We start from the raw sequence: 13,737 nt of genomic DNA, 5'->3' as shown, positions 1-13,737 counted from the left end.
AACAAGTAGATTTTGGATAAAAAGATTACTTACCCATACCGTACCTCATGTTCTTTGAGATGTGTAGTTTGTATATATATTCCACAGCTGGTGAATGCACATTTAGTGTGCATGCATCAGAGAATTTTCTAATCAGCAGTATTTATTGGGATGGCGCGTGCAACCTTCCTCTCCTCATGCATTCCAGCAAAGTTGAAGTCACCCCACCACACCTAGTTCCTTCGCTACTGGGAGAGCCCATGACATCAGACTGGTGGAGACATCCATAAGATGCCTTTCGGTAACCTCTTTGTCATAGGTGGAAGAAGACTGAGGATTGGTCAGTTGGTGGGTGGATAGTTGAAACAGCTGCCAGATGAACCTGCAGCAAGCTTTGCAAGAGCCCAGAGTGCTTCAGGTGCCACAGGTACTGTTGCAGGGTGGTCTATCCAATCAGCTGGCCTCATAATTAGGCCCTGCTGCTTTAGCATCTCTTTCAGTTCAATGTGTTAGGGACCCCCTGAACAGGATTCAGCTTGGTCAGTTTTCTTAAGAACATAAGAACGGCCACACTGGGTCAGACCAATGGCCCATTTAGCCCAGTATCCTGTCTTCTGAGAGTGGCGAATGCCAGGTGCTTCAGAGGGAGTGAACAGAACAGGTAATAATCAAGTGATCCATCTTCTGTGGCCCATTCCCAGCATCTGGCTAACAGAGGATAGGGACACTTCAGAGCATGGTTTTTCTCCCTGCACATCCTAGCTAATAGCAATTGATGAATCTAACTTCGCATGAACTTATCTAGTTCTTTTTTGAACCGTTATAGTCTTGGCCTTCAGAATATCCTCTGGCAAAGAGTTCCACAGGTTGACTGTGCGCTGTGTGAATAAATACTTTCTTTTGCTTGTTTTAAACCTGCTGCCTATTAATTTCATTTGATGAGCCCTAGTTCTTGTGTTATGAGAAGGAGTAAATAACACTTCCTTATTTACTTTCTCCACATCAGTCATGATTTTATAGACTTCTATCCCCACCCTTAGTCGTCTCTTTTGCAAGCTGAAAAGTCTCCTCATATGGAAGCTGTTCCATACCACTAATCGTTTTTGTTGCCCTTTTCCAATTTCAATATATATTTTTTTGAGATGTGACAACCAGACCTGCATGCAGTATTCAAGATATGGGCGTACCATGGATTTATAGAGACGCGACATATTTTCTCTTTCTTATTGGTAGCTCCCTAGTCCTGCCCATCCCAGGGCTAGACGTAGGGGAATCTGATCTGGATAAGAGAACCCGGGCACTGGTCCTGGCCCATGGACCTGAAAGTGTGACAGTGAGGGCTAGCCTACCCTTCTGTTCACCTTCCCCATGGCCACTTCCTAACCCACCCAATGCCTCAGTTTGTGTGTAGCTGCTGTTTGATTATAGTCCTTTGTTACAAACCTCCAGAGTCTTGGGGCTGATGCATGCAACCCTCTGGTGCCCTGCACATGGTCTTGCTATCTCTGGGTGACGTGGCTGAGAGGTAGACCCCCCAATTAGCTTTCTTTTCAAAGACCTCTGCCTGAGTCTCGAGGGCACAGGTTGCCTATACTAGAGAACAGTGGCTGCTGCTGATAAAGTTGGGGCCTGAAATGCTTTCTCTAAGGCAGCCCTAAAAGCCTTGAGGGATCTCTGCCTCATCATCTTCTCAAGGAAGACTGAGCAGACCCTAAATAGCAAGTCCTTAGGTGGTGCATCGTAATCATTGTTGCCATTGCTCTGAAGGCCATGCCTGCAGTGTGCTTCTGGCCACCATATGTCCTTCCACAAGGATACTCTGGAAATTGACCCTGCAATCTTGTGGCAGCCTGTCAATAAACTTCTGTAAAATGCACCAGTTGATGTAGTTGTAGTCTGCCAAGATCACCTCGAAGTTCGAGATCCTCATTTGGAGGCTCAAAGTAGAGTAGGATTTTCAGCCTAGCAGGTCAAGGTACTTTGCTCCTTGCCTTTAGGATTCTATTTCTGGTGTCCCTGATGGGTTCTCTCATTGGCAACCATTACCACCAGGGAGCCTGGTTACAGGCACAAATAGAACTGTTTATATCCGGTTGCTGGGACTTGGTATCATCTATCTGCTCATTTTGATATTGGTGCCAATGAAGCTGGTGTCTGCCAATAGCCCCTCATTGATTGGAATTGTTATGCATCCTGGTCCCAACAAGTGCAGGATATTAAGGAGCTTGTGTGGCAAGTCCCATACCTCCTCAGTAGCTATCTCCAAGGCCACTACTACCCACCTCATGAGGTCTTGGAACATCTTGTAGTCCTGGGGAGTAGTAACCAATGCCAATGCTAGGGCATCATCTAGAGATGATGAAGTCATGGCTAATATCATCTGCCCTTCACCCTAGATATGCTGTACTGGAGCCACCCATTCCTGGCTCTGGTCCTGGGGAAACACAGGGAACGAAGACAGCCTCTGGTGCGTTGGGACAGTTTGAGCCTTGAATGTGCCAGAGAGGCTGGGCCCAGGTACTACTCTGGTCCCAAAGGGGCCTACATGTGTCACATGTCACAATCACATAGGTCAGGGGCCACAGTATTTAATACCAGTGGTCCTGGTACAGTGATAGATTGGTACTGTGCGCCACCTTCTGCCATAAGTATATACCTCTCAGCACCCTGGGCAACATCGAAACTGTCAATTGGACAGGGATGGCTGTTGGCTCTCCAGCAAGTTATAATACAAAAGGGCATAGTCCTCCAGGAAGGGTGGGCTCACCTGGTGAACAGAGAGAGAACCTGACTAGAAGGTGGAAACCTTCAAGTCACTGGGTCCAGAAATCTGGACTGTGGGGCTCCAGTTTCTGCTAGGCTGTCAGCCCTGGTGATGCAGCCTGAAGTGGTGGAGCACTTACAGATCAGTGCAACAGTGATGACACAGGTACTTGTGCCTAAAACAAGAGCATGGTCCTTACTGGAGACAGGCTTCTACCACACTAGCCAATGATCGTTCCGACTGTCTTGGTACCAAGGAGGTTAATGTATGGCTGTCTGTCATAGCCAATGATAATGTCACAGCATCTCATGTGTTCTCTTGTGACTGTATAGTTCCATCTGCAAGGAGCAAGGTCGTGAACAGATATCACATAGGAATGTGTAGGCTCCCAATGAAGACTTGACATGATGCTTGGCCCTTTTTTCAATCAGTTTTTCCTGGCTGTCTTTCTCAAAGTGTTTACAACCTGTATTGATAGTTGCTCTTCATTCTGGTCTGTCCTTGCCTGCGTCTTAAAAGGTATCAATATTTATGCTACATGAGTTGAGCTTCTGCTTAGGGGTGTCTTTGAAGTATTTATGTTGACCACCTTTCATGCATTCTCCAAGTTTAAGCTCACCATAGGAGACTTTTTGGGGGAGTCTATCATCAACCATTCTGGTACCATAACCTATCCATTTAAGCTGAGTTTTGATCATCATTACCTCAATGCTGGTTATTTTTGCTCTTTCAAGGATGGATATCTTGTCAGCAGACCTTCAAGATAGAGCAAAGATAGTGCATATGACATTTTTCAAGTTGCTTGATGTGTCTGCAGTAAGCTTTCCACATTTCACACCTTTATAAAAGAGATGCTATCACTGCTGCATTGTATATCGTCAGTTTTGTTGACAGTTTGATGATATGCTAGTTGAGTATCCTATAGCGAAGTTTTCTGAAAGCCTGGCTTGCCTTTTGTATTCTGTGTGATATTTCTTCATCCAGGGAACCATCACTTGAGATGGTACTGCCAAGGTATATAAAGTAATTGACTTTCTTCAGATTTGTACGATTAATGGTGGTGTTTAACTCAGTGGTAATGGTTGATGGAGCTGGCTAAAGAGGACTTCAGAGTTTTCCAGCATTATGATGAGTTGAAACTGTTTAGTTGCCTCTGAGAACCTGCAGGTTAATACAGACATGACAGTGTTGGGTAGGGCCTCTATTGCAGCCAAGTGTATTTGGTGGGTACCTGCTCCAGTGCTCAGGGAACTTTTCCTAAATTTTGAGGCACCCTTAATATTCAACAGCTTGGTAGCCTTATACAGCCTTGAAAACAGATCAGGGGAGGTGATCTTCGCCTCCTCTCCTTTGAAGACCTGAACTCCAAGTTTGATCAGTCTCTGTGCTTCCCAGATAAGGAAGCCACAGGTCTGACTGACCCTGCAGCTAGTTTAGAAGTCAATGCCATGGCACATTTTGATGACCTCCAGTCCCTCAAAGACCCAGATGCCTAGAACCCATGGTCAGAGTCCAGCCTCATCACCTGCTGCATGATGAAAGCCCTTAGATGTGCTTCTCTCAAGTGGTGAGTCAGCTTTGAGAAGGACTTGCAGATGTCACAGTGTTCCAGGGCATGTCTCTTGATGAAGCAGAACAGATACCTTGTGTGTCCATCATTCAGAGGCATAACTGTCTCACAGAATGGAAAGTTCTTAAAGCCTAGGGACTTGTTGCACTCAGCCATGGTGGCCAGTACCACTGGTAACTGCAGGAAAGGGAAAGGGAACCCCTCTCCCCACAGGGTCCCATAGGCCTACCTAACTAAACCGACACTGCTAACTAACTACAATGCTGAAGTGGAGGTAAAATCCAAAGAGAGTTGCTTTGACATGTACCACAGGTAGCAGAAAGAACTTGCATGTGGTGAGGCAGCTCTGGAAGAAAGGAGGGATGCATGCACTGCCCTATTGGATACTGTTGATTGGAAAGTTCTCTGATGCATACACACTGGACGTGCACTCATCAACTGTGGAATATGTATACAGGCTAGTGCTCGAGGAACTAATAACATTAACTCTGAGAAACTAAACAGACACTAGTAGTGGATTCATATGTATTTTGGGCCCTGTACCAACCCAAGGACTAGAAAAGGCTATGGAACTGTTGCGTGCCCTACTACAGGTTGGGGTTGGTTTCTGTGATCCCTGACCCAAGCTTAATTCTCCCACCGTCTGTATTTTCTCAGGCTTTGTGTGTATGCCAATGTTACAGAAAAGAGTGAGGGAAGCAGGGCAGAGAAAGAGAGCACATGCAAAAGGAGGATTAATTTTGCCCTCTATGTGTATATTTTTCAAAATAATTGCTTCCATGCTCTTTTTCAAAAATGCAAATTTATAAAACAGACCATCTCTTACAGGAAGTGGAATAACCCCAAACTAGTGTATGCTCTTGATGGAGAAAAACTATCAATAAGGATATGGAATAAAAAAAAATTAAAAACCACCTAAGTCATTTAAACATTTTTTAAAATTATAAAAAATAGTTGCTAGTTAAAAGAATTGAATTACAACTGTAGTGCAGTGGACATAACACTCAACTGGGAGTTAGGAGGCCAAAATTCTATTCCTAGCTCTTACACTGACTAGCTCCATGACTTTGGACAAATCACTTCACTTCTCTATGCCTCTGTTTTCCCTCCCATGCTTAGTCTGTCTTGTCTAGAGTCATAACTTTTCAAGATAGAAGAGATCATTATGATAATCTAGTCTGACCTCCTCCATAATACAAGCCAAAGAATGTCACCCAATAATTTCTGCATCAAATCCACAACGTGTTTGAACTACATACATCTTGTCTTTCAGAAAGATATCCAGTTTTGACTTAAAATCTGTAAGTGACTGAGAATCCTTCACATCCCTGAGTAAGTTGTGCCAATGGTTAATTAACCTCGCTTTAAAAAGTTGGCACCTCAGTAATCTGAATTTGGCTAGCTTTAACTTCCCATCATTGGATCTCATTATGCATTTTTCTGCCAGAATGAGGGTTGGCAGAATGAAGCTGTAACAGAGTTGCTTGCCTTTGGACTGAGGAGCTGGAGTCAAGCCAACCCTGATTACAGAATGAGCCCCACCTGCAGGGAATGAGACAGTTTCTGATAAAGAACAGAAGGTGGCTGCAGTAGGAGAGGAAGACTGTGTGAGACTTGAGAAAGGTCTCCCTGAGACCAGAGGAATTGCTCCAGCTAGGAAGGGCTGATGATAGCCTGCTAAGCAGGGGCGGCTCTAACTTTTTTGCCACCCCAAGCATGGCAGGCAGGCTGCCTTTGGCGGCGTGCCTGTGGGAGGTCCGCCAGTCCCGGGCTTCAGCGTACCCACAGACGAATTGCCGCTGAATCCGCAGGACCAGCAGACCTCCCGCAGGCACGCCGCCAAAGGCTGCCTGACTGCCGCCCTGGAGCTAAGGCAAGAAGGACTCTGACCAGAATGGGGGAGTTTGGGCTGTATTAGATTGGAGAAAAGACTTTGTTTTTAACTTTGAATTTTAAGTTAATAAATCAGACCATAAGGAGAGCTTTAATGACTGGACTAGGAAAATTCTGCATGGAGTTTATTTGGGGATGCAAGAAGGGAGGTGAGGCGCTGTGTGAAGGGCTGCCCTAGGGCCACGAGGAGGGGCTCTGAGGCAGTCACTCCTCTACAGTATACTACAATATAGGAAACAGACTATAGCTAAGTGGTAAATAATTCAGAAAGTGTAGGTGGAACAATTGACTTTGAGTCTAGTTAAGGCTTAGAGCAAGAAAATAGGCAACAAAAGTCAATTCAATTAGGCAAAGATGTAAAGGATGTATAAACAGACAGATACGTAGGCATTTTAAAATATTTAAACAAATCTGGCAAGGAGGACTAGGAAATGTGAAATAGGATGACACAAAATAAAATAATAATTAGAAGGACAAAAACTAAAATTATATTTCAGAGGATAGTTTAACTAGCAGCAAATAAGTCTTCAAGCCCATTCTCAGGTAATTACAGTTACAGTTGTTTGAGTTCTGGGATCTTCTATGTTCAGTTTTGGACCTGTGCAAAAAAAGCAATGCTAGATGGGCACTAATGATAATTTCTAAATTCAATGTGTTGTCAATCATCAAGGGTAGAAACTGATACTTTATACCAGGGGTTCTCAAACTGGGGGTTGGGACCCCTCAGGAGGTAGCAAGGTTATTACATGGGGGGTCGTGAGCTGTCAACCTCCACCCCAAGTCCCGCTTTGCCAGCATTTATAATGGTGTTAAATATATTAAAAAGTGTTTTTAATTTATAAGGGGGTCACTCAGAAGCTTTCTATGAAAGGGGTCACCAGTAAAAAAGTTTGAGAGCCACTGCTTTATACTATTAGTATTTTAACACGAGGATTCTCAGCTTTCTAGAATGACCATGTAATTTGTTCTAGATAGGTCCAAAATATCAGACCTTAAAAAAAGTCATATAATTCTGATGACCCTCTTGATTTTAACAACCATTCTCTGGTGAACCATTAGAGACAGAAACCAATTCTTTATACCCCAATGAGTAACTTGGCATCCCAGCTTTCATATGATATGGAACAGTATTTCTCAAACCTTTTCAGCTGGGCTACCCCTTATTCAAAGTAAAAAAATTTCATGAACCCTTTACATTTACTATATAAGGAAGAGTAAAAGATGTATCAAAGAAATAATTTGTGTATTATGAGAAGCTGACAGAGAATACTTCCTTGAAGAGTGTGAGGAGAGAGGGAGCAAGATTCTCTCTTTCTTTAGTTTGCTATAAATTTTTAACACTTTTGTCTGAATCTTGCTACGAACAGAACTATTTTAATAAAAAGAAACAACTGCTATTCAATATTTTAAAATAAAAAAAGATCTATCAGACATGTGACCTGCAGACCAATTCTATTCATACTATCTGTTTCAAGCAATTACAAAAGTTTCTTAACTACCACTGAGTTAGCAGCTAAGCTTCCTGATAGTGACTCAAAGGGTACATCTTCACTACCCGCCGTTTCGGCGGGTAGCAATCGATTTATCCAGGATCGATATATCGCGTCTCGTTAAGATGCGATACATCAATCCCCAAATGCGCTCACCGTCGACTCCGGAATTCCACCAGAGCGAGCGGCGGTAGCACAGTTGACAGGGGAGCCGTGGCCGTCGATTCCATGCCATGTGGACCCCAGGTAATTCGATCCAAGATACTTGGATCGATTCCCCCCCCCCCCCCAGTGTAGACCAGCCCAAAGGGACAAATACTGCAGAAACTGCTGATTCATCAGGGAGACAGGTGACCTGGCAGTACCAATAGGCCTGGAAAAATCTGTTTATATTAGAGGAACCACCTCCCCTCATTTGAAATAAAGCAGCATATGTACATTCAGAGGGAATCTTCATCCAGAATACTATCCATCATATAAGGGAAAATATACAATTTTTGATTTAAATGATTTTGACAATCCTGGGTCAGGGGATGAAAGAATGAAAAAAAAAATGTTACATGAGCCCTATAAAAAAAAGGTTATTCTTTTTTAAATTAAGATTCCAATGCAGCAATCTTCACAGAAAGGATAGGGAGTTCCCGGTTAGAAACAGTTTACATAATTTTACAATTTTAAACTATATATGCTAATGTTTTTTACCTAGATATGTTCTTCTGAAACATTACTCTGTTTTCAGTGAGATGTGATACTTTTTATTGCAAAAAATATCTTAAAATTTTTAGTTAATATTATACAGAGCAATGTAAAATGGTGATCAGAAATAGGCAGTGATCATTACAGTGCATGTTTGCATTTGGAAATATTCTTACCTTGTTGTGGCTATCTTTTCTCCTTTTTTCCAATCCCAAAATACAATGGTGTGATTATCATCTAACCCAACAGATGCCAAAAACTTCCCATCAGCTGTACAAAAATAATATACAATATCAAAGGTGATACTTCATTAACAGCTTGTACAACACAACAAATATACTGCAAATTGAATTTCAAAGCAGTGATAACATTACAGATGGAATGTTTTACGGTGGGCAATGTTATATCCTTGGGGGCAACAGTTTTAGGAAGAAATCACTGGAGACACAGAGAGCTGTAAACCTTGGAGCAGCCATTTATTGCTACACACAGAACTAACCAACAGCCAGCCAAATAGGCTGGGCTATCCCCAAATAATCGAACTCAGTTGCCAGAGCAACACAAGATTCTATTACCACGACAACCAAATACATAACAGGCAACAAATACATAATCAAGTACTCTTACACTGAAAATACTTTTACAATTCCTGATCCTCTGACATGGCACAAAAGGCCTTGAATGCAACAGAAGGGTAAAATTGTATTGTGCCGGGTTGAGGTTAGGATTTGAGAAAATGTGCAAGGGTCTATACAGCTATATGGAGAAACCATTCATTCTACCATAGAGAGCAGGTTTAAGAGCACACCAGCTGCAAGTCTTGTGTGTAACTATTTGATCCATTGGCCAATTGACCACCATGAAAAGGGATATAGGAGGAAAGAATGGTTACTTACCCTATAGTAACTGGGGTCATAGGCACTGACTTCTCCTCTGCCCAGTGGGTTTTTTGGCCCCGCCCCTGCCCAGCCCCTGCACCACCCTTGTCCCACCCCCATTCCACCCCCTTCCCCCAAGTCCCCGCTCCTGCCCCACCACATCCCTTCTCCTCCCCGCCCTCCCGGAAAGTCCTAAGCACCGCCAAACAGCTGTTAGGTGGCAAGGGGTTGGGAAGCGCTGGGAGGAAGGGGAAGGAGCAGGGACACGGCATGCTCGGGCGGGGGGGAGAAGGAGGTGAGGAGGGGGGAGCTTGGCTGCCGGTTGGTGCAGAGCACCCGCTAATTTTTCCCCGTGGGTGCTCCAGCCCCAGAGCACCCACGGAGCTGGTGCCTATGACTGTGGTTCTTTAAGATGTGTTGTCCATACAGATTCCACTCTAGGTATGCATCCATCTAATTCATGTGAGATCAGATTATTTTTGAATAGCAATTCCACTGGGGCCATGCCTGCACTTGCATAACCTCACAACCGCCATAGCTGAGGGTATAAAGGAGCCTCAGCTGCAATTCACTTCCTTTACCAGTAAGAATCCCATATGGATAGGACTCTGAATTAGTCCTTAGGGAAGAAGAGTAGGCCATGGAATTTTTAATCAACACATCTCGAAGAACCACAGTTATTGTAAAGTAACCATTCTTTCTTTGAGTGATTGCCCATACAGCTTCCACTCTTGGTGACTAGAAAGCAGTTATCTCAAGCCTGGAGGTGGAAAGAGACGTCCTACTTAAAGAGTGACTGCAGGACTGTGCTATCAGAGTTGGCTATTCAATCTGGAAGTCTGTACCAGGGAATAATGGGAAGTAAATGTATTAACAGAGTTACAGGTTTCACCCTGCATATTTCAGATATTAGTCTATTACCCAAGCAAGCGGCAGAGACTGCCTGAGCCTTAGTGGAATGGGTTCTAACGTAACTTGGATGATACTTCTTAGCTATCTGATAGCAATTCTTAATACAATCTGAAACCCATTTAGATAACCTCTGGGTGGAAATAGGTTGTCCTGTAACCTTTTTTGTGAAAGCCACAAACTGTTTGGGAGAGGATCTAAATGACTTCCAAATAAAAGGATAAAGCCTCACCAAGTCTAGAGTATGAAGTTTTGTTTTGCCTGGGGTGGAATGAGGTTTTGGGGAAAAACTAGTAGGTAGATAGATATGACTGAGGTGAAAATCCAAGCCTTCCTTAAGAAGGAACTTGGGGTCCAGCCTAAGTTTGACCTTGTCTTTATGAAATATGGTGTAAAGTGGGACTGGCATAAGGGCCTGAATTTCTGCCACTCTCCTAACTGAAGTAGTAGCCATCAGAAAGGCCATTTTTATTGACAGGTAGTAAAGAAAGCAGGTTGCCATGAGTACAAAGGGGGCTGGGTCCTATTAACTGAATGACAACTAAGTTGAATTCACAGGAAGCGGGAAGCTAACCAACAGATGGGAAGACATGGGTGAAACCCTTAAGAAAATCTCCCCATCAAGGGATGTGTAAATATAGTGTAACTCTGAACTGGAGGGTTATTTGCTGAGATCACTGTTAAATGTACCTTAATTGAACTGACGAAGTCTAGATTGCTTCAGGATAAGTAAAGAATTCAAAACAGTCAGGACTGAGGTTGCCAATGGCAAAAGCTGCTGCTGAACAACCACGATAGAAAATCTCCTCCATTTAGCACTGTAGGTCATTCTGACTGAAGGTTTTTCTGCGTTGTAACAAGATGTTTTTGAATTCAGATGAGCAGCTCCTCTCTAATGAAGTCATTCAGCCACCACCTGGGTGGTCCTGCTGGAGCTGGTTGCAGGATCTGGCCTTAGTTGTGGGAAACTAAGTCAGAGAGAAGGTGTAAGGCAATTGACAAACAGGCTGGTAGACTCACCAGGATGGAGAACCAAAACTGCCAGGTCCATGCTGGGGCTACCATGATCACATGGCCTGCATTCTGTTGTAGTTTTCTAAGAACTCTGGAGCAAAATGTCTGACATTTGTTTTTGAGGTGTATAGCAAATAGGGAAACCCACCTGAAGATGATGTCATGGAGGACTGAGTCATTGAGGGACCATTTGTGATTCACTGAAAAATCCTTGCTGAGTTGATCCACCAGGTGGTTTTGTTGCCCAAGTAGGTAGAGGACTACTGGTGTAAAATGGTGAAGTATGCACCAGTTCCAAAGTTGTGTTGTCTCTTGACACACTGTGTGTTGGGGGAGAGAGGGAGAAATGTGTCCCCTCCCTGACCACGTTTGTTGATATAGTACATTGCAGTGATGTTATCTGTCAGCATTTGAATGGTGAGGCCTTGGGGAAGGTGTAGAAAGGCTTTGCATGCCAATCATATGGCTCTGAGCTCCAGGACATTTATATGTAGCATGGCTTTCCATGAAGACCATAATAATTGAATCCTGAGTTGGTCGAGACGAGCTTCCCATGCTTCTGTGTAGGCATCCATCAGCAAAGCCCAGGCACCAAGAAAGGAATTCCATTGCATAGCTGAAGTGGTTCTGTCCAGCAATTTAATGAGAATAGGACTTCTAGAGCAACTGTAACCAACAGTTTCATGCTGTGTCTGTTCGGTAGATATGCTGATCTCAACGACCCTTGCAGAGGCTAAAGGCAAAGTATGGCATACTGTGTAACAAAGTACATGCTGCCATGTGTCACATGACTTTAAGGCACATCTCATTGATGTTCTGGGAAATGTCCAAAACGCTCTGACCTATCATCATTTGGAATTTTATATGGCCTCAATGAACTCCATGGTCTGAGTCGGGGTCAAAGTGGATTTTTCCTTGCTGACATTTAGCCCCAATGAGGTAAACAGATGGAGGATATAATCCATCTGTTGGCAGCCGGTATCAAGTGTAGTGCCACCTGGGTCGGTCCTAGGGCCAGTTTTGTTTAACATCTTCATTATGATCTGGATGATGGGATGGACTGCACCCTCAGCAAGTTTGCGGATGACACTAAGCTGGGAGGAGAGGTAGATAAGCTGGAGGGTATGGATAGGGTCCAGAGTGACCTAGACAAATTGTAAAAAGCAACAAAGAGTTCTGTGGCACCTTATAGACTAACAGATGTATTGGAGCATAATCTTTCATGGGTGAATACCCACTTCATCAGACGCATGTGACGCATTCACCCACGAAAGCTTATGCTCCAATACGTCTGTTAGTCTATAAGGTTCCACAGGACTCTTTGTTGCTTTTTACAGATCCAGACTAACACGGCTACCCCTCTGATACTAGACAAATTGAAGGATTGGACCAAAAGAAATCTGATGAGGTTCAACAAGGACAAGTGCAGAGTCCTGCACCTAGGACGGAAGAATCCCATGCACTGCTACAGGCTGGGGACTGACTGGCTAAGTGGCAGTTCTGCAGAAAAGGACCTGGGGATTATAGTGGATGAGAAGTTGGATATGAGTCAACAGTGTGCCCTTGTTGCCAAGAAGGCTAACGGCATATTGGGCTGCAATAGTAGTAGCACTGCCAGCAGATTGAGGGAAGTGATTATTCCCCTCTATTCGGCACTGGTGAGGCCACATCTGGAGTATTGCATCCAGTTTTGGACCCCCCACTACAGAAAGGATATGGACAAATTGGAGAAAGTCCAGCAGAGGGCAACGAAAATGATTAGGGGGCCAGAGCACATGACTTATGAGGAGAGGCTGAGGAAACCAGGCTTATTTAGTCTGCAGAAGAGAAGGGGGGGAGTGGGATTTGATATCAGCCTTCAACTATCTGAAGGGGGTTTCCAAAGAGGATGGAGCTCAGCTGTTCTCAGTGGTGGCAGATGACAGAGGGAGGGAAGGATTGCTCAGTGGTTTGAGCATTGGCCTGCTAAACCCAGGGTTGTGAGTTTAATCCTTGAGGGGGGGATTTGGGGATTTAGTTGGGGATTGGTCCTGCTTTGAGCAGGGGGTTGGACTAGATGACCTCCTGAGATCCCTTCCAACCCTGATATTCTATGATTCTAACAAGGAGCAATGGTCTCAAGTTGCAGTGGGCGAGGTCTAGGTTGGATATTAGGAAAAAACTATTTCACTAGGAGGGTCATGAAGCACTGGAATGAGTTACCTCGGGAGCTGGTGGAATCTCCATCCGTGACAAAGCCTGGCTGGGAAGATTTAGTTGGGGTTGGTCCTGCTTTGAGCAGGGGATTGGACTAGATGACCTCCTGAGGTCTCTTCCAACCCTAATCTTCTATTATTCTAATAAATCAAGTCGGTTACCTGCTGTAGGGATTTTCCCTGAACCACCAAGTCATCTACATAGGGATAAACCTGTATTCCTCACCTACAAAGATGTGCAGTCATTACAGCCAGGACTTCAGTGAAGACCTGAGGAGCTCTTAAGAAGCCAAAAGGCAGTACTCTGTATGGGTATTGAGCTGCTTCTACCAGGAATCTCTGGTACTTT

At 44.1% G+C, this 13,737-nt stretch overlaps 1 protein-coding gene across 3 annotated transcripts in view; it reads right to left on the bottom strand.

Annotated features, from left to right (window-relative positions):
• EML6 (EMAP like 6) overlaps positions 1-13,737 on the bottom strand; it is a 403,044-nt gene that overhangs the window by 75,218 nt on the left and 314,089 nt on the right. For all 3 annotated transcript variants that reach the window (XM_005308049.5, XM_065590765.1, XM_065590766.1), the window contains one exon: positions 8,569-8,662. In XM_005308049.5, coding sequence (XP_005308106.2) covers positions 8,569-8,662 — 94 coding nt within the window. The remainder of the gene's footprint in view (positions 1-8,568; positions 8,663-13,737) is intronic.

Source organism: Chrysemys picta, chromosome 3 (genome assembly GCF_011386835.1).
Source record: "Chrysemys picta bellii isolate R12L10 chromosome 3, ASM1138683v2, whole genome shotgun sequence".
Taxonomy (NCBI): Eukaryota; Metazoa; Chordata; order Testudines; family Emydidae; genus Chrysemys; species Chrysemys picta.
The sequence above is the reverse complement of the archived record's forward strand: the minus strand, read 5'-3'. Positions and strand labels throughout refer to the sequence as shown.